The sequence below is a fragment of the Culex quinquefasciatus genome, chromosome 2, assembly GCF_015732765.1.
Source record: "Culex quinquefasciatus strain JHB chromosome 2, VPISU_Cqui_1.0_pri_paternal, whole genome shotgun sequence".
NCBI classification, from domain to species: Eukaryota; Metazoa; Arthropoda; class Insecta; order Diptera; family Culicidae; genus Culex; species Culex quinquefasciatus.
Genome location: NC_051862.1, coordinates 119,159,688 through 119,181,872, shown reverse-complemented (window position 1 = coordinate 119,181,872; position 22,185 = coordinate 119,159,688). Strand labels below are relative to the sequence as shown.

Below are 22,185 nucleotides of genomic sequence, written 5' to 3'. Positions count from 1 at the left end.
ACATTTATTTCCGAAAAAGATCAGAGATAACGATTCAAAAACCACTGCAAACATAAAAATAATAAAAAAAAGTAATCTTGATGCAAATTTTTCCATATTAATTACATAAATGGTTGACCGAAACTAAACATTAGATTTGTTTACAGTTGCTGATAAAACCACGCATGTTTATTTAAAAAAATGTTTTTTTTATTGATTTATTATTATAAAATATCATTTCAAACTGCAATTATGATGCTTCAGTTAAGTACAATTAACTATAGTTTTGATTAATTATAAATTCTTACGGCTTCAGCTTGTTTGGTACTATTAACATGAAAACAGCTAGATTTAAACTCATAATTGAAAAAATATGCGTTTAGGTTGATAAAAACAAGCATTTATTGTATGTTTCAGGGAAACTTTTGCTTGGATACACAGTTTTCTTCATTTTTGAAAGTTAAATTAACAGGGGTCCACTTTTGGAAAAGTTTGGATTTTACTTGTCCTATATTGGACCCCCCTAATTTTTGCTCGAAAATGGCAGTTCTTCGCAATATATTTTAGTAAAGATCCTTTAACTTACATTATTTCGACTTGCTGAAGTTAAATAATCAGTCAAAAAATGATTGGATGATTAATTCAATCATAAAATATAAATGCAGTTTTGTTGTGAAAATGCTAGTGGCCATGGCTGATTTCAGATGTCGAACTCAAAACACTTATTTTGGTAAAAAGGACAATTCAATGTCAGTCAACATTGTTTTAAATGATGCTGAACATGACAAATAAAAGATTTGTAGACAACAACACGCTTGAAATTGTGATTTTATTGAATTTTTTTTATCAAAAACCCTTCAGAGGGTCCACTATAGGAAAGGGGTCCACTAATGGATAACGTACCCTATGTTTTAGGGTTTATGAAAACCTATATCTATCAAATCGTTTGAAAAAAAGTTCTTTCGATCGGATGAAGAATTTCTCGAGAATCGCGATCTCGATCACGATCTTTATATTGAAATCTTTATTCAGCAATTCCATTTCAAAAGAGCATAAAACGAAAAAATCCAAATCGGAGCACACTTGTAAAAAACTCGCCCCGAAGACTAAGACGCAAAATAAAAAATAATTTGAAACTGATAAAAAGTTTGTACACTTTCAGATTGAATTTCAAGATAAATTTAGTTCAGACGAAGGATGTTTCTTTCACAATACACAGTGATATGAATATCCAAGTTATTGTATCCTCTATTGCCTCTTTTACCCAAACACTGTTTTCACAGAGAAATAATGGTGGACCGTAGTCATTTTGTGAATAAAAAAAATACTATTTAAAAGCTTACAATAAAAAAACAGTGTTGCAATAATCTTATCACCATACACTTTGTAACAGTACACAGAATGTTTGAAGGTTCCCGACGGATTAAAGTATTTCATGCAGTTTAGGCAGCTGTTTTACAGCTTAGCCTCCGTCTTCAGCAGCGGCGCCAGCTTCTGGGCCAGCATGATGTTGCCGGTGATCTTTAGTTTGCCCTTCATGAAGGCCGTCTGCGGTTGCAGCTTGCCGAGGGCCAGATCCACCATATCGGCGTCCGAGATGGTCATCGTGGTATCGGCCTTACCCTGGACAGGGCCTTCGTACACCTTTCCGGCTTTGCAGTCCAGAACTGGAATATTTAAAGGGTAATGAGGATGTCAAGTAGGACGCTTCGATTGTCAGTTCTTACCCCATTCCTTGGCCACCTTGCCGGAGTCGGTGATTTTGTACAGGTAGACCGCGTTGATTGACTTGGCCTTGGCTTCGTTCTCCGCTATGCGCTCCTTGATTCCGGCGAACACGGCGTCGCTCTGCAGACTCTTGCCCGAGGTCATGTTGGGTTTCACGACGATCTGCTTAAAGTCAACGTAAGCACCTATAGAGTTAGGAGAGAAATAGGTTTCGATTTCAGCGATATGTCCGTGATTGGTTGTTGCCGAAATGCAAATGTTTATGCCCCGTAGACTTGACTCGACGCGATTGACGAAATAGAGACTCGTTTACATAAGCTCCGGTGAATTTCTGATCGACTTGAACACAACTGGCTGTGGCACTCCAGGTCACTGATAGGGAGCAGAGTCTAAAAGTCAATTTCTGGTCTAATTTTAATGCCTAATCATGCCACTTGAGTCGCGATTTACAAGCGTTATCGAAGCCATGGACGGATTAAAACCCAGATTACAACGCTCGATTAGATTAGGAGAGCAAATGTTTGCTTGCTTCGCTGCAAAAACAGGTTTAAAAACTCACAAAAATGTAAAATTCGCCAAATTTCGAGACCACAACGTGTTAAACACCGGGAACTGAATGATTTTGCCGAAGATTCACTGTGTCATTCGTCGAATGTCTCACAACTAGCTCGCACACCCCTCTACTCCATATCGTATGCTTTATTCATATGTTCCGTCTATAAAAAGCTGAAAATGTGAGTGCGAAGGGTGTTTTCGTGTTGCGTGTTCTTTCTCCATTCGTCCACAAATACTAAAAGGAAGGCGAAACGATTCGCTTGTTCAGTGCTATGTTGGTGCGTTTCTTGTTTTTCGAACATAAATTTATCTATTATCCACTTTTGGCAGAGGGGTCCAGAGTAACTTTTTAAAAGTTTTTTTTTTCGATTTCATACGATATTTGTTTAGAAATGTCGCTGAAAATCGATACATATAAATTGGATTTTATTTGATTATGAGACTCTAAATTATGGAATTAGAAAATAAATTAAACATTCACATTATACATAACAAGTTGCTTCAAAAATACATCAGTTTTAATTCAATAATAAAAGAAATATGAACATCTTCTACTCCGATAACTGTTCTTATGATAATGTATGGTTGAAACATGAAAATAATATCAAACTCATGAAATTCATCGAAATTCTTCTATAATATAGAATGATATTGAATGATAAAAAATATCAGTGGGCGGTGTTCATTGTGTGAAAAAGAATTAAATTCAGAAATTTTAGAGAAAGTCAATATTTACGAAATTGGGTTTATATAGTCTAGGAATTCGAAAAAGAATGTTGCTTTCTACCTTTCAAAAAAACTTATTAACAGTCTTACAAACGCTTTGACAAATAAATCTGGAGTTTTTTTTTGAAAAGGTCCAATAAACCAAATTTTAAGTTTTTGCTTTTTGGGTGTTTTTTAATACCCCTGACTCAAAGCGGTTTAAAAAACACCCAAAAAGCAAAAACTGTAAATTTGGTTTATTGGACCTATTCAAAAAAAAAATGTTGGAAATAATTTTTCTCATCCGAATCCGGCATAAGTTTTATAAAAATGTTGATTATGAAGGAAAAAAACACATTTTTTCAAAAAATCATAGGTTTACGCTATTTGTTTATAGGTGGCGACATGTGTCTTTTAGCTTTGCTGCAAATTCTCTATACAACTGCTCTGCTCTCCTTATTGAAACTCTCAGCGCCGAAACATAGCCGAACACGTTGTCGTGTTCACACACTCGCGATTGATATTTTCCTTTGCTCTCTCATTCCCGCTTCCACGATCATCCTACCGCTACAGCGTATAATCACAAAAGCCGCCACAAAACGAATTTCGCAAACTCAGTTTAACGGGACGTCGTGCGTGGTCGGCTCCTAATCGCCATCTCGCGTTCTCTCATTGCAGTTTTCGGAGAGATTGAGAGACTCAGCGGTGAGAGCGCATAGTCGAGGAAAAGGGGAGGATTGATAGAGAGCGAATGACATCGCTGGAAATCACGAGACACAAGAAGAGATCTCACAAGCTATAGTGACGGCCGCTGTACTCTCGGGTGTTTTTGGTGCAGAGATAATCAAATGATAGCTTTTGTATTACTCATTTGCAACACTGTTTGTGATATAGCCGTTTCAAAGAAAAATGTCACATGTCAACCCTTGGTTTCTTCCTAGCGTGCGGACATTTTTCTCTGAATCGGCTATATTATTGTTTGATATGGTAAAACTTATTTCTCTGAGTACAATGATACTTTGAACGACCGCAAAGGATTTAAAATGGATTTTTTTAATCAATTCAAATAAATTAACTTTATGGCTTTTCTTGACAGCTCGTTCCAAGGGGACCACATAGTTGATCCATAGAAAAAATGTTGTCTTGTCAATTTATTTATTTTTTGCATTAAAATGAATAAAGTGATGCTCACTTCCAACTGAGTTGTTTACAGTTATGTCGACGGTAACATTTCAAAAGGCATCATGTACATTTTGACACTTTCTGGGTTATTGTATATTCTGAAAGTACTTCTTATAAGCTACCTCTCCAAATCAATAAAAAAAATCACCAAAAATGAGCAAAAATTACTTCAGTAAAGTCTGTTTAATCATGATTTTAAATAAAGTAACATAAACAAAATCTCTGCCATCAGCAGTCCTTGTTTATATAGCCCTGTCAACCTGTCAAACAAAAGGCTACATAAACCTCGTGACGAAAAAAAAGCAACATGAAAAAAGCGCCATGTACATTCGGCGAAGAAAAACGAATCATAACAAGTGACAGCAGGGTGATATCGACGTTGGTGATTTCAAAAGAAGTTATGTTTGTTTTTCTCAAATAAAATTACGGGAATAATGTTTTATTGAATATGGATGATCAAGTATCAACAAAAGCAACGCTTTTCATCGTTTGTTATCATTAGAACATCTTATTTTGCTTTTATATAAAAATGGTAATTGAAAATGGATGCTCAACATTCAAATGCGTTTTTCTCAAAACGCATGGTTTGTACATGATGCTTTTTGAAATGTTGGCATCGATGTATTCCTCGATTTCAGTTGAAAACCCCGGTAGGCGTCATCCATAAAGTATGTCTCGCAAAAATCGGCTAAAATTACGATTTTTTTTGTTGTCCTATTTTTTATTGTTTGATTTAAGTATGATCTATAAACTACTCTAAAGTAATTTTAAATCCCGAATGGCGGTGAAGAAATATAAAAAAATGCTTTTTATTTCATTTTTTAGGGCAATCAACTATTATGGTCAAATTTTACTAAAATAGCGTCGCAGAAGTCGAATTTGATGGTAAAAGTAAGATAATAAAAAAATACAAAAAAGTTGTGCGTGATTTGATTATTCGAAGTCCCATACAAACCATCGGATAATCGAACTTCGGACAATCGAGTCTGGACTGTATTTACTTTTGGATGCAAATTATGAAAAGTTGAACTTTTCAGCAATATTTGGTTAAGATATAATATTATAAAATTGCAAGTCAAATAGGAAAAAAGCAAAAAAGAATTGCAAAAATTACTATTACAAATATTAATTTTCTATTAAAATGACGAAACATATTTTCAAAATTGAGAAATTAATTTTTTGAAGTGCTAAATTTAGGATTTTAAACCTCTTAAAAATTTAATTATATATTTCTTTCAATCGTCTTTCACGTATGCTGTATAAAATCGGCAAAAATGCAAATCAAAATGAGTTCAAACTTTCACATTATGCAAAACGGTCAATGGCGCGTCGTCGAGTCACCCAATAAAAAATAACAAGAAAAAGAAAAATAAAACTCACCCGACAACACTTCGGTATTGGTTTCAACGACTACCGTGCGGAAGCACACCCGGTTGTTCGCTTCGCGCCACATGTCCACGCGGAGCGTTTGTCCGGGCAGAACCGGCTTCGAGAAGCGCACCTTGGCCGCCTTGAACAGCGCGGAATCGTCTCCGCCAAACTGCTTGAGGACGGCCTTGACCGAAACGCCCATGGTGCAGAGTCCGTGCAGGATGGGGGTTTTGTAGCCGGCGATGGCCGAAAAGCTGGGATCGATGTGCATCGGGTTGAGATCGCCGGACAGTCTGTAGAGGGCGGCCTGGTCCTTGGTGGTTTTGACTTGGACGGAGGCGTCTGGTGCACGCTTCGGGTTCGGGACCAGCGGTTTGACCGCGTCACTTGCCTTGGACTTGCCGTTGAAGTTGCCAACGCCCACGATGAAGGTGCTGCTCTGGCCACGTGCTACGAGCGTTCCGTTTTCGTCGTACGAATCGGACTGGGTGATAACAAGGGCTCCGGATTTCTTGTCTAGAACGTCGATGACGGTTGAGGTGGTTGTTAGGACGCCCTCCGTTGGCACGTTGTCGAAGAGTTCGATGTACTGCTCGCCGTGAAGGATGTTGGTCAAATCGAAACTAGCGTGCGTGATGGCCGACGCCGTTAGATTCGAACCCATCACCGAAAGTAATCCGGGCAGGATGAAGAACGTGGGCAGCGTTGAAAAGTCCGAGTGATTCTCGTACAAGAACCGCAGGTCGTTCTCGTCCGTAACGGTGGCGCCAACTCCAAGCGCGTACAGAATGACGTCCTTGTAGTTAAATTTGTACGTTTCGGTGACGGAATTTCCGGCCGGAACGCCCTCACGCAGCTTCTCCAGCACATCCACCAGGGTTAGGCTCGCTTCTCCGATGGCGTTCAAATGCTTGGCCTCACTCATGTCAGTCACCTTGGACCAGACGCCCTTCACGTACTCGGGCGTTACGCTTTCGTCCAGCGAGGTGCGCAACACGCTGCCCTTTCCGCGGACAAAGTGCACCTTGGTGGCCCAGCCGGCGGCACTTTCGATGATGGCACCGGTATCCTCGCAGGACTCGTGACACAGAAAGGCCACCACTGGGGCGATCAGCTTGGGTTCTGCAATTGGGGAAGGGATTAAAATATAACTCAGTATTTTTTTCTGATCAAAGCCGACAATACTCACTCAGTTCGTTGAACAGAATCTCCGGCAGGATTCCCTCCGTCATCCTGGAAGCCGCAGTCGGCACAATCACATTGCAGTGAATGTCGTTCTTCGCACCCTCAATCGCCACCGTATTGGCCAGCCCCACCAGACCCAGCTTGGCCGCACTGTAATTGGCCTGGCCAAAGTTGCCATAAACACCCGAATTACTCGAAGTCATAATGATGCGCCCGTAGTTCTGCTTCTTCATAATTGGCCACGCGGCACGTGTCGTCACGAAGCTTCCCTTCAGGTGAACGTCGTGAATCAGGTTCCAGTCCTCGTCCGAAATCCGAGCAATGCTCTTGTCCCGCAGAATTCCCGCATTGTTGACCAGCACATCGACGCGTCCAAACGCTTCCATGGCCGTCTGGATGATTTTGTCACCGTCCACCACCGAGTTGTAATCGGCCACGGCGGTTCCGCCCCGTTCCCGAATTTCTTCGACCACCTTGTCCGCAGCATTTGACTTGCCCTGGCCGTGGAAGTTTCCGCCCAGGTCATTCACCACGACCTTTGCCCCTCGCGAACCGAACAGCAGCGCGTACTCGCGACCCAACCCGGCTCCGGCACCTGTTACGACCACAACCCGGCCATCGTAACGGAGTTGGCTCTCGCTGGCGGATACCATCTTGTGCTGTATTCTACGAGTGCGATCTCAAACTGGACCGGTCCAAAGTGTGTTAAGCTCTGCAACAGAAAGAAAGCAATTTGACTTGTTTTTCCACCAGAATAATCTTATCTCTTGTACAGCCGTGATAGCACAAATCAGAAGAATAAAAATAAATCTTCAATGTGGTAATAATACGCCCGACTGTTGGCGCTACGCGTACACACAATCAGCAAGTCATCGCAGGAGGGCAATCTACACACATGAACTCGACTTAAACTTTGAGCTGCATCCGCAAGCAGAATAAGTCAAGTTTCATAAATATGCAGTGAAATGACCTCGAAGGCCTTGAATTTGGCTAACATTATTCGGCTTATTTACCTACCTCAAATGCAAAGCTCGTCGAACAAAAAAAAAAAACAATTACAAGTAATTAGTAATTGTTAGCTGTTGAAACCCAACTAAACAAAACTAAAAACTTGCTGCACTTGCACAACACGTAATCTACCAAGTGCGCGACGACTTAGTACTGGAATGATCGGTGGGGAAGATGTGACGAGGGTGATCAAAACATATATTGCAGCAGAGAGTCTACGGATAGTACATGGAACGCATACAGAGGAACCATTAAAGACAGCTAAGGCCGGCACAAAACGAGTCCAAACAGGTTATCGTTTTACCTGGCTATGGGAGTGTTAGTTTATACTAAAGTTATTACTACATTCTCTTTCTTTTTTTTAAAGATTTGAATTAGATTTTTAAGAAAAAGGGAATAATAATAACCAATTAATTTTTGAAATATTTATTTTGGTTAAATCTTAAAGAACAAAAAAAAAGTTTCCTGAAGAGATGCATTTAAGGATAGTAAACCCGGTGCCTCTGTGCTCTCTTGTACTAAGCTTGCTGGTTTTTATATCTAGTTAACATAAAAGAGTACAGAGGCATCGCCTTTAAATTTAAGATTTTCAGCTCCTTGCCCCCTCCGTTGTATTCCTTTTTTCTCGAAATGCCAAGTGATTTATGGATGGAAAAGTTGTGTTTGCATAAATCCAAATTTATTTAGAATTTTGTGATTTATCATGCATTTTCTTATCAATTTACTAGCAAAGTATATTAGGTCTTTTGAAGTATCATCATTTATGAAAGGATTTGTTGGTAATCAAATATGCTCAAAACGTATGTGGTTCGTTAAAATGTGTATTAATGGCATGAACTTATTTAAATTTCGATTCATTTTATATAGTTAAAGTAGTATTTCTTGAAAATATAATTGCAAGATTTTATTTGAAAAAAAGCGCAAAAAATACATAGTTTATGTTTTTTATAAGGTACCGTAAACTGGGGTCAATCGGGACACATGGGGCGAATTGGGACAGCAGTTTTAACCATGTTGGAGCACAACATTTTGATTTTTCTGGTTGGTTTCGGTTAGAACAGACTCAGGCCAACAAAATGTGTACATCCATTTCTAAATTTTAAAGCTTTAAGTGCTCTAAAAACTACTGTCCCTATTCAGACTGTAGTCCCAATTCACCCCATATTACGGTACCGTCATCAAGGGTGACATTGGGTCTGCCGTTGAGATTGGGTCATACAAATTTCAGCACTTTTGAAAGACCCAATCTCTCCCCCAAACCCAATGTCACCCCTGATGACAGTAACTTTAAACATTATATTTCTTATGTTAATTAAAATTGATTTAAAATTAAATTTTACACAGCAAAGATCTTTTTCTATCTTCACTTTCATTTCGATTTATTTTCAAATTATAGACTTTCACGGGTAAAATCCATTTACAAATTAAAAATGTTAGTGAGAATCCCACGAAAAAACGAACGAAACTATTGGCACTACGCCCCCCGGGGCATGGCCTTCCTCTAACGTGGGATTTCTGCTCCAGCGCCTCTGACGAGACAGGAGAAACCGGGACCGACGTTTTACTTCACCATCCGATAGAAGCTCAGTGGATAAGGCGGGAATCGAACCCGCGTCTCATAGCATCATCGGGATCGGCAGCCGAAGCCGCTACCCCTGCGCCACGAGACCCACCTTACTTATAAATCAGATTTGAATTCTGTATAGGGTACGTTATCCATTAGTGGACCCCTTCCCTATAATGGACCCTCTGAAGGGGTTTGGATGAAAAAATCAATAAAATCACAATTTGAAGCGTGTTATTGCCTACAAATCTTTTATTTGGCATGTTCAGCATCATTTAAATCAATGTTGGCTGACATTGAATTGTCTTTTTCACCAAAAAAGTCAAAGTAGTTATGTCACAGACATAACCGGAATGGCGTAGACTACGTAAAGTTTTGAGATGTGGACACAGGGTTTTCCATATCTTAATTTTGAAGAATTAGCTAGATACTTGAAATACATTAACGGAATAAGATCGTAAATGGGAGATGGACCCCCCTAACTAAACAGAAACTTAACACTCCAGTCAACTCAACTGTCATGTAACCATACTTTGAATGTGTTGGTAAATCTTTGACTAGAAAGCCTTATTTAAACATGGAAACATTGAATGGAGGAGAGAAAAACGAAAAACGATTATTTCGCGAACCGAATGAAAATTTGGTAGCATAATGTGGTGGAGAGAGGGGTTCAGAAAGCTGTGCAATCCGTCACCCCCGAAGACCAACACTAGTTCCTGAAAGGCATTTCACCGACTCATCACGGGTGGGACGAGAGACGGGGAGTTAGGCAACTCTTTCAACAGTTTGGAATTGGACACGACGCAATTCTTTCAGAAGCGCTCGCCGCGAATGCGACGAGCTAGTTGTTGTTTCACAACCACGGCTTGACCCACGAGAGGCTCTTCAGCGGAAGGCAGCAGGCGCGCGCCTCATCGCGTTGATGCCTCGTCCCGGGTGGGACGAGGGACGAGGAGTGAGGCAACTCCGAAGAGTTGGGAAGTCTTCACCCCCTTCCTGATTGTTTCACAACCACGGTTTGACCCACGAGAGGCAACTGTTCGGCGAGAAGGCAGCTCCGGGTGGGACGAGGGACGGGGGGTGAGGCAACTCTGAAGAGTTGGGAAATCCTCACCCCCTACCACGAAAGATCCAAACGGTCCGGCCATCGAGAGGCAACTGGCTGACGGTGACGACGAGAAGGCGATGCGCGAATCTTTTCCAGTTCTGGTCCCTCTCTCCTGCTGCTGCTGCTCTGGGCTGAGCTTTCCTGCTGCTGCTGCCGGTCCGACGTCTGAGACGTGAATGATAGAATGGGCTCTGGCGCGCGTTCTTATATAGCCTTTCGGCCCGCTACTTCCCCTCCTTTTTCGCGACCGACACTCGGTCGCGTTGCTCGGATGATTTTCCCCTCAAAATAGGTACTTGACATTCCCGTCCGTGATTGGGAAGCGCTCATTTTGCTTGCATAATCTGTGCATTTTGAAAACATTTTAAAAGATTCAATTGTTTCAATAATTAAACTATTTTGCCAACAATGAAAGTTTTAAAGCAAATTGCTGAATAATTTTCGAATCGAATGGAACATAAATCGTGTCGATTCGATTAGAGGGAAGGAAGATATAAGCATTTGACGGATGACGCAGTAATCCAGGGCCTTCGGCCCGGGTTTTTTGGAATGACACCCCAGTACCTTCGACAAAGACGTAAGTCTACGTCAATAAGTGTTTTGAGTTCGGCATCTGAAATCAGCCATGGCCACTAGCATTTTCACAACAAAACTGCTTTTATATTTTATGATTGAATTAACTATCCAATCATTTTTTGACTGATTATTTAACTTCAGCAAGTCGAAATAATGTTAGTTTAAGGAACTTTACTAAAATAAAGCGAAGAACTGCTCATTTTTTAAGCAAAAATTAGGGGGGTCCAATATAATACAACGAAAATCCAAACTTTTCCAAAAGTGGACCCCTGTTAATTAAACCTTCAAAAATGAAGAAAACTGTGTATTTAAGCAAATGTTTCTCTTAAACATACAATAAATGCTTGTTGTTATCAACCTAAACGCAATTTTTCAATTGTGGTTATAAATATAGCTGTTTCATGTTAAAAGTACCAAAAATGCCAAGAAAAATGCTGAAGCCGTAAAAAATTATATCATATCAAATCAAAACTATAATCAATTAATCTTAACTGAAACATCATAATTGCAGTTTGAAATTATATTTTATATTAATAAATCAAGAACAATTTTTTTTAAATAAACATGCGTGGTTTTATCAGCAACTGTAAACAAATCTATTGTTTAGTTTCGGTCAACCATTTATGTAATTAATATGAAAAAAAATGTGCATCAAAATTACATTTTTATTATTTTTATGTTTACAGTGATTTTTTAAACGTTTTCTCTAATCTTGTTCGGAAATAAATGTTTTTAAATGTCTGTTAGGTATTTTTGTTGTTTAATGCCAAATTTGTTAACAAAACATATTTGTTTATGATGAAAAGTGAGCAAAATCCATCTTTTGTTCATTAAATCTATCATTAGACCTACACCATACATCAAAACATCAAATATCGGTTAAATTTGGTATAAAAATAACAGTTTGCCTATAGTGGAAACTAGAGAGCCTGGAACTCCAGGCTCTCTAGTTGAAACGGGTCCACAATCGGATTATAGACCCGGGTCCACTATAGGAAAAGGGGTCCCATAACAGGCAAAAAAGCTTTTTTTCATATGACTATTTTTCTGCTCAGAAACAAATAAAATGATGAAACAAATAGTCAAAATTGTTCAAAAGACTTCAGTTTTCATTGTTTGTACAAAGGGTTATGAAAAAGTGTTTAAAAGATTGAAAATTTGTGAAAAATGTGCTTCGGCTCTACTAGGGGGTCCACTAATGGTTAAAATACCCTATAAGAAAAAATAATCTGATTTTTCACAAAAAAAGCTAAGTTTGCAACACAAAAATATCTGTTCTACAATACAAAGCGTTTTTAAATAAATTTTCATAGAGCTAGACAAATTTAAAAAATATATCTAGAGTTTTTTAAAGGTCCAATAAACTATTGAAAAGGCTATTAAAAAAGTAAAAAAAAAATTAGGGGCCACAAAGACATAGATTTTTTTTTGCAATGGCCTAATGCTTTTTAAAATTCTTTTTTAATTCAGATTTTAAAACTATTGCTTTTAAGCATTTTTTTGCCCCACCCTCAGTGCTCGTTTGAAAACATACCAATGAAATCGAGAATATAAGTCTTAACTTAATCGCAATTGATCATTAAGGGGACAAGCCATACGGAAACCACAAACCACTATGGCACATTTTGTATTTCAAACAACCACCTGCCAATTGGGTCCTAAAATGAAGCTTGGATTTCTGATATTATTGTTTACAGCGATAAAGCTTATTTTTGTGAGTACAATGACCCTTTGTACGACCACATAGAGTTTAAAATGGATTTTTAAATCAATTTTGAAAAATTAACCTCGCGGTCCTTCTTGACAGAAAAGCTCCTACTTGACAGCTCGTTCCAAGGGGACCATAGTTGATCCATCGAAAAAATGATGTCTTGTCAAAAAAAAAAAATCGCATTAAAATGAAAAAAGTGATCAGAAATGGTTTTTAATCGTGTTTTTTACCGTTGTACATAAAAATTTACATAGGGCTTTAGTACCCAATTGTAGAGAATTGCCCACTACAAAAAAAGAAGTAAACAGAAAGAACCAAGGAAGAACCGTCAAAAACATTGTTTTAATGTTTAAAAGAAATTATTAACGCGTATTCTTCAAGTTTCGTGCCTTCGTCGCGCAAGAGACTTCAACGCAATGACAAAATGGCCGTCTTCCACTGCGGAGTCAAAACCACCCCCAGCCCAAGCTTTTTGGCTCGGCCATTTTGAAAATTCCATCCCAAAACCAGAGCGCGCGAGAGGAAAATTTGAGAGAACTCTCATGGCTTGGTGAGCGAATGAGAGTGAGAGAGTAGAGAAAGGAGAGAATACGACGCCGCCACTGCGTGAGCCTACTGCGTGCACGCCATCAGGTCGCGTCGTGCGTTTTGCTGGTTTTGCCTGCGTGGCGTAACTATGATTTGAAACTGGATAAGTTTTTCTTCAGGATTTTATTAGGAATGGACTTAAATAAAAATAATTCTAATTTATTGGTTAACTTTAGATAATTAATTGCAATAACATTATTATTAATTTTATGTTAAAAAGCATTTTTTAGTTTACTTTTTTTTTGAAAATGAAGAAAGTTATTTAAATGCATGGCTTCCTTAGATTCGACACCCCTGACAAACCACGGGCAGCAGTCATGCCATGATGACGGAAGTGACAGAAAGAAGATCCACGCAGTTTCTGTTGTTTTGAAAGGTGAAATTCAGATTCATGGTTCGCAGTGCAAATTACGGAGGTAAATAGTTTTAAGAGCTTCGGTGATTCCGATTCGTTTGTCACCGGTGGCCATTCCGATGCAAAGTGCACCACGATGATAGAAAACCTGTCCAAGAAGCGCATGGTGTTTGGAATTAGTTGTTTGATTCTGTAAGACTTGCTTGGTCTGATGAAATTTGAGTTTGGAGGATTTCACCGTAATTTCCCTTCTTGCAGATTGACCATCGTGGTCCTGATCATCGAGTCTAAATGGATGAAGGCCGGAACGCGGCGGCAGCAAGAGTTTGTGATTGAAAACAATTCCACCTGCTGGGTGCGGGAGTCGTACGAGGTGATCAAGGATTGTCATCCGTGCACGGCGTTCGAAATCGCCAGCAAGTCGCAGGGCGTTTGTGTCCACACCCAGAACAAGGAAGTACTCAAGTGCCTGAGCGGGGAGATTGTGACGCGGAGTTGTGACCGGGTGGCCTGGCTGGACGAGAAACGCTTTTGGTCGTTCCAGATAAGCTTGACGATTGTGGGTTGTTTGGCCACGGCGATTTCGTTCCTGCGTCAAAAGTCCCTCAACCGGAGGGCTATGCTCAAGATCCAGAACCAGCTGGGGACCTGTTAGCGACAATGATCGAACTTTACCTGGAGTTTTACTCCTCCGGTGGCGAGGAGGACGGAACACTTGAGATTCCTATCGAAACGTATGTAGTCTTAGTCGTGTGTAAATACCTGCGCCAGCCGGAAGTTGGCCGCGATCTTCAGATTAGTTTTGTTCAGAGCAAAACCATCGTCGAGGAACGGCGACGCGACTCTATCACGGTCAAGCTGACCAATTTTCCCGCACTCTTCCACAAAACTGGCCATTGGCCACCGGCCGCCAAGTACTGCCAGCTTCCAACCCTGCTGGACAACACTCTTATCGTGTCCGGACTGTGTGGCATCTGCAGACGTATCACCAAAGCTCACCTGGAATGCTCGCCCCTCACCAACCCGAAACAGATTCTCGGCTTCAAGGGCAACACTCTTCTCGCCCCGGCCGAGATCTCCATGTGGACCAAGTTCTGCGAAGTCGACATTGAAAAGTGTGTTCGCGACGTCCTTCAACTGGAAGATACAACAATCGCCGATCTCCCTGAAGACATAGGAAAACTGGAAAGCCACCTGGCTCAACCACTGAAAGCCCACAACATTTACAAACTAATCAACAAAGTCAAGAACGTCAAAGTGTCCTCAAACCAAGAGTTCCAACAGCTGGACAGCGCCGACTCCCGCTTTGACTTTCACGAGAATCACAAATTTGCCGAAGGCTACGAGAAAACGCTCGCCGACGTGATTGTCTTCGCCTGTATGAATCTAATCCGCAAACGAGTCCAACACCCAAATCTAGCGACCAAACTCCCCCTCCTCAACGCCTGGTACGAGCGCGTCCAGAAAGACGACGACGGTGAGTTGCTGCAGGTTTGTGAGCAATTTCAACCCTCCGTAACGCCACTGCCGTTGGATGGCATCGCGGTGGACGTTCCGGCCACGTTCAGCCTCTACAAGTCGGACACCAAGAAGCTGAACTTGCTGGGCGAAAAGATCCTGACCACGAATCAGTCGGAGGTGTTGGGCATCCTGGAGAAGGTCGAGCGCCTCAAGCTCGACATTGGCAGTGTGCCGAACGATCGCGAGGAGAATCTGTTCGACTGGGGAGCGGTCCCGGTGGATGCGAAACCGGAAGGTAAGGATACTGCTTCTCTGAAGTTACTGTTGTGTGTGTTCGTGGTCTAACCAATATTCTCTAGCTGACAGCGACATTATGGGAAATTATCAGACTTTGATTATGCCGATACAGCTTAGCTTAGTCCGTCTGGACCTACATTAAAACTTTTTTTTTATAATCAGCAAACTCTCATTTATTTTCCAGGTGGTAAACTTCCCGCGAAACGTCTCGCCAAAAAGCAACACCAGCTGGAGTGCTTGGCCAACGAAGTCATCGCCCTTGCCACCCCCGGCGACGTCATCGTGGACTTTTGCTCCGGTACCGGCCACCTCGGAATCCTGCTCGCCCAGCTGCTACCGGAGTGCACGATCTATCTGCTGGAAAATAAGGAAGAATCCCAGCAGCTGGCCATGGAGCGCGTTGTCCGGCTCGGCCTCACCAACGTCATGTACTTCCAGTGCAATCTGGACTACTTCACGGCCCGCTTTGACGTCGGAGTTTCGCTGCACGCGTGCGGAGTGGCCACCGACATTGTGCTGGAAAAGTGCTTCGAACATCGGGCGCGGTTCGTCAGTTGTCCCTGTTGCTACGGGAAGCTGTACGAGTTTGACCGGATTCGGTATCCGCGGAGTGAGGTCTTTCAGCGGTCGGAACTGCTGCTGAAGGAGTATCTTTGCATTGCGCATTGTGCCGATCAGACGCACGACTTGGAGAGTAGCCGGACGAACGTGGCCAAGTCGCAGCAGGGCTTCTTCTGCATGGACGTGATCGATAAGGATCGCGCGTTGCGGGCGGAAGAGTTTGGCTACAGCGTGGTGGTGAAGAGATTGCGACCGGAGAATTGTACGCCCAAGAACCGAGTGTTGGTTGGAGTTTTGGAAGAGTGATTTTTGGGTTTTTTTTTAATTTGATAAATAAAAGTTTATTTCTCTAGCACTTATTTACACACCTTACGTAGTATTCAGCTTGAAACATCCGAATGACGCTTCCTAATTCTAGTTCCCGGCAGCGGACTGCTTAATGCTTAACAGATTAGAAAACAGAGAAAGGCAAAACAACAAAACGACAACTTAGTCCTCGCCCACTTCCAGGATGGAGCGAATGTTCTCGATCACATCGTCCGGCACGTCCAGCGGCTTTTCGCTTAGCTTGCCCGTGTCCGGATCCGCCACGTAGATCTCGTAGATGGTTCGGCCCGGGTTTTGCGTGTCCTGACTCTCGACCAGCACCAGCGAGTTGATGTCAATGTCCTCAAGTGGTCCGAGACCGCGCGGTTCCTCTGGCTCTTCCTCTTCCTGTTTCTCTCCAACTTCTCCTTCATCAACCGCGCCATAGTCTTCCTCTGGGGTGTCCTCCACCTCCTGCGCGGGCAGTTGCTCCTGCTTTTCAACCTGTTCCACCTTGGAGGGCACTTCCGGTGGCGGCGATGGACTAGCTTGATGGTCGAATGTTTCCGGTTCCGATTCTTCGTACGTTTCAGGTTCAACGGCCGCCGGTGGTTCTGGTTCCCGGTAAGCTGCGGGTGCCAACACCGGATGCAGATCGTACTGCAAGGCGGGGGACGGCGCTCGCCGCGAGTACGATGGTTCAGTCTTGACCGGATGCGCTACCGGAGCGTCCACCGGCATCGGGAAGTAGACGACGTCGCACGCGCCGTAGTATTTGGCCTCGATCGAGTCCAGTCCTTGGTCAACGGGTTCCGCCGTAGTCGTCACCGTCGGCTCCTGGTAGATCATCGTCGTTTGGCTCTGGTCGTCCAGATTCTGGATCGTGACCACGTTCGGAACGTTCGCGAACTGGTCGGCCCGCAGCGTTTCGTACCTTGGCAACACCGGATGAACGTTCGGTTCCGCTTTAATCTCGTACACGCTACGCGATTCCTCGTCCACAATCGAAATGTCCATAGACGCAATGTCCAGCATGTGATCTTCCTGGACTTCCCCAACAATGTACTGCTCCGCATTCGCCTGGAAGCTCTGCGGGTACAACTCAACCTGTTTCTGCTCATAAACCGGTTCCTGAACGGCCGCAGGTGGATCATCAACGCGCTGTTCCTGCACCTGTTGCTGCTGCTGCTGCTGCTCCTCCGGAACGCGTGCCTCCGAAACCACTTCCTTCTTCCGACGTTTCTTGCGCGGTTTCGGCTCCTTCATGAGGGGTTCCGATTTGACCAGTTGCTCGCCGTCCAGCATGACGCGGGCCGATTTGCTCACCCGCTTCTTCGGGTTCCGGCTTTTGTTTTGGTTGAGCTGCATCCTGCGGGGGGAGAGAACAATAACGTAAACAACAACCCGACCAAACAAAAATAGAACAACAGCTCAATACTTACTTTTTGGCCAACTTTTGCTGGAGCAGTTTTTCCTCCGCTTCGAGCTTTTGCTGGCGTTCCTGTTCCCGTTGGCGCTCGAGCTGTTCGTCCTCCTCTTCGAACTGTTGCTTCAGCTCCTCGATGTTGAATTGCTTTGGGTAGAGCAGCGCCTTGTTGATCAACATAAGGTTGAGCCGTTCCTCCTTTTTGAACTGTAAGGGAAAAGTGAGTAAAAAAAAACGATAATAGAAAAGCTTGCTTTGATTTGGCCCAGTCGCCCAGTGTGCGCGATTCCAGCCCTGCAAGCGACGGCGCTGCCAACGTGACAGCGAGAAAAGCGCCGCGCCGGAGCGGGAGAGAGACCGAATTTTCACTCCGTTTCGTTTCGGCACGCGAACGAGACACGTCGCGCAAGTGTGAATAGTCGATCAGAAATTCGGAATTTTAACAGGTAGAAAGTAGTGTTTCCATCACCGGAACTCGAAAAATACAGTCCACCGACAGCATCCAGTTAGAGGATTGGCCCCCAACAGGCTCGAAATCGAGCCAAATCAACCTGCCTCGTAAACTTAGGGTAGATGTACCCATATTGAACCTCATCTAGCAATTCGTCACTGTCGTGCTAACTTCTCGCACGAACTGCAGCTCACAATGGCCTTTTGACCTTCACAGATCCCCAAAATTCGACATCCAATAAACCGAAAATACACCTTGCATTTTTGTCACTTTTCATCCGAAACAAGTTTCAATTTTGTCGTGCTATCTTGACACAGTATGAAAATGATGTAAGTGCGACAAAGGGCAAAGGGATTTTAGGTCAGAACGCGTTTGACACAAGTACGAGCTCAACTACCGTGAATATTTGTAATCATAACTCGGGACTCCAGTAACTAAATTCAACCAGACTTTCGAACAATACACAGAATGGTCAGCCAAACGAAACGTGTTTGTTATTGTTTACATTGCGTGCTCTTGTTTTTGTTAATTCAAGGCCAAACATTTAAAAGGCGTTTTTCCCAGAACAGCGTCGAATTGAATTCTTTAAATTAAAGCAAAACAATGTAAATACGCCAATGTCGGGAGGTTATAAAATGCTGTCTTTACACTTTTCTTTGTATTCAAATCAACAAAAGTGATCAGAAATAACGAAGCTAACTTTTCAAATTTGATTTGTCATTGGGCTGATAAATTCATCACAATTTCTGAGATCCGCCCTAACAGATGTGTGTAAATAACACTTAAGGGATTATAACTTTTGATAGAGTTGTCAAATCTGCAATCTTTTACGCTCGTTGGAAATGTCTTTCAAATACCTTTCAAAACCGGATTTCTTCCAAAAACCATCCTTTTTGCAAACTTTTCGAGTCTAAATCGTTTTTAGCAGAACTTTTAAAGTACTTAACTAATCATTTTGAAATATAGGTGGTGAGTTATGGGACCCAAGCCCAAAACGGTCAAAATTCGTCCAGCCGGTCCACAGATAAGTGAGTGATTTTTCGATAAACATCCCTACACAAACAGACATTTGCTCAATTTGATTCTGAGTCGATATGTATACGTGAAGGTGGGTCTAGGAGGTAAAATAAAAATTTCATTTTCGAGTGATTTTATAGCCTTTGCGGCGAGGAAGGCAAAAAACTACTGCAATCGCTTGTGAACTGTGTGGAAAACAAATTGATTAACGTTTATTTTGACGTTTTAAATCAAATTTAACAAATCTAAGTTTCATGACAACAATTTTCGGCGTGAGAAGTCACTAAGCTTAATTATAATGGATATTAGTCATAACATGGATTAAGTTGACCCTTGGAAATTAGTATTCAACCCTCAACGCAGAAAACTGTAACTTATTGCATTGTATTCATCAACCAACACACAAAAATGTTTGAACACGATTCCTCACCTTTAGCTTCAGATCTCTCCGACTCCGGTTCGGAAACAGCTGAATCATCATGGAAAAGTCGGTCCCGATCGTGTGCAGACAGCGGTAGAACCGAATCGTCTCCTCTGGGGCCCAGTCCTTGGTCCGCTTAAATCTGCTGTAATAGCCGGAATCTGTGCGAAATTATACAGAATGTTAGAAAAGAGGTTTCTTTCCGAAAAGTTACAAGTGACTCACTTCCGCTGAACTCGTCCATGTAGACGACCTCCGTTTTGGCCAGCGTGTCGCGCATTTCCCGCTCGCGCTCGTTCTCCACGACCAGGCTGGTTTCGTCGAGGATCATCTCACCGTTGGGACCGAGCTTGAGCTGGGGCGTCATTTGGATCGTTGCCTTGGGCGGATCCGGAATGGGGCGGGTCGGAGCCGGCGTGGGAGAGCGAGATTTGCTGACGCCTCGGGATTCCCGACCGACCGTGTTCGGAATGTTCTCCAGCGAGCCTTTCTTGCTGAGGGCCGGGCTTTTCATCGGGTTCTTCACGGGGTTGTAGTAAATCATGTCAAACATTGTGAGCGATTGCTTGTCGATGTTCTGGATGTTGTTTAGCCGCTTGCGAAGGTCTCTCCGGGCGTCCGAAGCCTTCTGGGACACTTCCTGCTTGATGGTCTTGCGGGACTTGAGACTCACGTCCGAGTACGATTTGTTTGAGGTCATCGATTCCGTCCGGATGCGCTTCCGAGGGCTGTTCAGGGCGTTGATGTAGGCAAACTTGGAATCGAGCTTCTTCGGCGAGTGTGGCTCGTCGGTGTTGACCTCAAGTGGAGACTGTGGCGTTGGCGCTGGCGTCATAATCCGGGGCGGTTCCTCCACAGGATCTGAAACGAAAGCAGTTTAAATCCCATCCATTGCATCATCCATCACCAAATCACTCACTTGGAAATTTAAAAGTCGACTGGTCCGCATCCTGCGCAGATTTCCCCTCCCCCACCGAACCCAAAACCTCGGCCTTGGTCGGAACATCACCGGAATCGACATCCCCAGTCGGTGGCTCGACGGCCTCCGGAGTGACCTCGGCCTCCGGTGCCTCCGCCACGGCAATCGCCGCACTTTCACGCTTTACCGACTCAACCTTGACGGCGGCCACGGCATCCCCCGGCTTGACATCTCCGGAACCGGCCCCGGAGGATGTTGGTTTCGCGGGCCGGCGAATTGCCAGGTTCGCCGCAACCTTAACGCGTGGCCGTCGCATAGCCATTGCTTCACTTGCACAAAATTTGCCACAAATCAGAAGAGAAAAAAAAGTTTCCGCGAGCGATTGGAAACGACGTGTGGGCGATAGTGAATTTCACACAGAAAAGCCACTATCAATGGGGTACGCGGTGACGAGTGGATTACATTTTAGGGAAATGCACGAATTAAAACTGCGAAAATCTCCGGCCACACTCACTGAACAATCTTTTTCAAAACCATTTTCACCGATTTCGACCACGACCGAAACGAAAGGAGCATGTTTTTTTGCTGAAAGTTCTTTCAGAATTTGACGTTTTAAACACGGTGGTGGGAAGATGCGCAGGTTTTTTTAAATTTAGTTTCACATCGTGTACCAACCGGGTACTCATTCGATAGGTAGCGCAAAAGGAATCAAATTTGATTAGGTAGATCAAGGGGATGACAACATCTGTCGAAACATAGTCATACCAAAGAGTATTTATTTATTTTTATTCCCTTCTCTCTGGTCATACGTACTCGTAACATTTTCAGAACATGAACATTACATGAACATTTATGTTGACAATAATGGTACGTTTGTTAGAATTCTTAAATTCTAAAACTCAAAAATTCTAAAATTTCAAGTTCTAAAATTCAAAATGTTTAAAAATACTTTTTTTTTGAAAACTTCAGTACAAACCAGGCTTGATTATACGATTATCCGATGGTTTGTATGGGATTTAGGGTAATCGAAACATGAACAACAAAAATGTAAACAACAAAAAAATGCACAAATAGCAGGCGACGCGATACTGCCCTGATGAGTTCCTACCGTTTGTTACTTTCACACCATTCGCTCCCGAACACTAGGTCTATTCCCGTACTTGCAGAATTGCAAAAAAAAAAAAGTCCGAGGATTCCGAATATGACATAATTGAGACCAAAAAGTGCCGTCTTCTTTGCCTACAAGGCAAAAACTAACGTTGTAAAATGTTTGTTCTAGAAAAATCGAAAAACTATGAGAAAAACTGCGATTAGCCAAAAAGTTAGTACCGTAGGCTTATAGTCCATGAAATTACCTATCTTTTGATCTAAGGGAGTATGGGGTTTTGAGGCTGTTGCAAAAAGATATTTAGGTTTAAAAAAAAACAATTTTTGACTGTAACTTGCAATCAGAGGTGCATCGGCACGGCACGGGTGCTGCTCTTGTTCTTCTAAGACTTAAAAACACCGTGTTTTTAATCAAAGTACGCGCACGGGCACTGTGTCAGAACTTTGACTGTACGTGCAAATGTAATTTTTTTTCTGGTTTCAATTTTGTGCAGTGAAAAAATGTGGAAAATGAGGCTTAATTGAACCGTACAGAGGAAAATTCATCAGTTATCCGTGTGTGGAACATTTATAAAATATCTGGAATGGCTGCCAAGTGAGCTAA

General features: G+C 42.6%; 4 protein-coding genes across 5 annotated transcripts; 2 read left to right on the top strand and 2 right to left on the bottom strand.

Annotated features, from left to right (window-relative positions):
* Positions 1–1,209: 1,209 nt before the first annotated feature.
* LOC6032467 (peroxisomal multifunctional enzyme type 2) lies at positions 1,210–7,895 on the bottom strand. 2 transcript variants are annotated; one of them, XM_001843008.2, is made up of 5 exons: positions 7,723–7,895; positions 6,710–7,417; positions 5,530–6,642; positions 1,707–1,892; positions 1,210–1,646 (listed from the first exon to the last, which is right to left on the bottom strand). In XM_001843008.2, the coding sequence occupies exons 2-5, from the start codon at positions 7,356–7,358 to the stop codon at positions 1,435–1,437; spliced, it is 2,160 nt and encodes a 719-aa protein (XP_001843060.1). In that variant the 5' UTR covers positions 7,359–7,417; positions 7,723–7,895; the 3' UTR covers positions 1,210–1,434. The 2 variants fall into 2 exon arrangements, with proteins under 2 accessions (XP_001843060.1, XP_038110086.1); XM_038254158.1 differs by lacking the exons at positions 5,530–6,642; positions 6,710–7,417; positions 7,723–7,895 and adding an exon at positions 2,267–2,424.
* Positions 7,896–13,582: 5,687 nt separating this feature from the next.
* Positions 13,583–14,291, top strand: LOC6032466 (protein JTB). Its single transcript, XM_001843007.2, has 2 exons — positions 13,583–13,807; positions 13,874–14,291. Exons 1-2 carry the CDS (start codon positions 13,752–13,754, stop codon positions 14,268–14,270), a joined length of 453 nt encoding a protein of 150 aa, XP_001843059.1. The 5' UTR covers positions 13,583–13,751; the 3' UTR covers positions 14,271–14,291.
* On the top strand, positions 14,251–16,301 carry LOC6032465 (glutathione S-transferase C-terminal domain-containing protein homolog). The gene is made up of 2 exons (XM_001843006.2): positions 14,251–15,371; positions 15,558–16,301. Exons 1-2 carry the CDS (start codon positions 14,276–14,278, stop codon positions 16,238–16,240), a joined length of 1,779 nt encoding a protein of 592 aa, XP_001843058.1. The 5' UTR covers positions 14,251–14,275; the 3' UTR covers positions 16,241–16,301.
* LOC6032464 (transcription factor TFIIIB component B'' homolog) lies at positions 16,249–21,071 on the bottom strand. Its single transcript, XM_001843005.2, has 5 exons — positions 20,475–21,071; positions 19,781–20,416; positions 19,565–19,716; positions 17,683–17,873; positions 16,249–17,609 (listed from the first exon to the last, which is right to left on the bottom strand). The coding sequence occupies exons 1-5, from the start codon at positions 20,794–20,796 to the stop codon at positions 16,424–16,426; spliced, it is 2,487 nt and encodes an 828-aa protein (XP_001843057.1). The 5' UTR covers positions 20,797–21,071; the 3' UTR covers positions 16,249–16,423.
* Between the last annotated feature and the right edge of the window lie 1,114 nt (positions 21,072–22,185).

What these genes read in the sequence shown, in the direction of transcription:
- LOC6032467 (XM_001843008.2), bottom strand. Translation starts at nt 7,358, where the DNA reads ATGGTATCCGCCAGCGAGAGCCAACTCCGTTACGATGGCCGGGTTGTG. An exon ending in GATTCTGTTCAACGAACTGA is followed by an intron (nt 6,643 to 6,709) that starts GTGAGTATTGTC and finishes CCCCAATTGCAG; the next exon opens with AACCCAAGCTGATCGCCCCA. An exon ending in CAATACCGAAGTGTTGTCGG is followed by an intron (nt 1,893 to 5,529) that starts GTGAGTTTTATT and finishes CTAACTCTATAG; the next exon opens with GTGCTTACGTTGACTTTAAG.
- LOC6032466 (XM_001843007.2), top strand. Translation starts at nt 13,752, where the DNA reads ATGATAGAAAACCTGTCCAAGAAGCGCATGGTGTTTGGAATTAGTTGT. An exon ending in GGAATTAGTTGTTTGATTCT is followed by an intron (nt 13,808 to 13,873) that starts GTAAGACTTGCT and finishes CCCTTCTTGCAG; the next exon opens with ATTGACCATCGTGGTCCTGA.
- LOC6032465 (XM_001843006.2), top strand. Translation starts at nt 14,276, where the DNA reads ATGATCGAACTTTACCTGGAGTTTTACTCCTCCGGTGGCGAGGAGGAC. An exon ending in GGTGGATGCGAAACCGGAAG is followed by an intron (nt 15,372 to 15,557) that starts GTAAGGATACTG and finishes TTTATTTTCCAG; the next exon opens with GTGGTAAACTTCCCGCGAAA.
- LOC6032464 (XM_001843005.2), bottom strand. Translation starts at nt 20,796, where the DNA reads ATGGCTATGCGACGGCCACGCGTTAAGGTTGCGGCGAACCTGGCAATT. An exon ending in GTCGACTTTTAAATTTCCAA is followed by an intron (nt 20,417 to 20,474) that starts GTGAGTGATTTG and finishes CTTTCGTTTCAG; the next exon opens with ATCCTGTGGAGGAACCGCCC. An exon ending in CATGGACGAGTTCAGCGGAA is followed by an intron (nt 19,717 to 19,780) that starts GTGAGTCACTTG and finishes AATTTCGCACAG; the next exon opens with ATTCCGGCTATTACAGCAGA.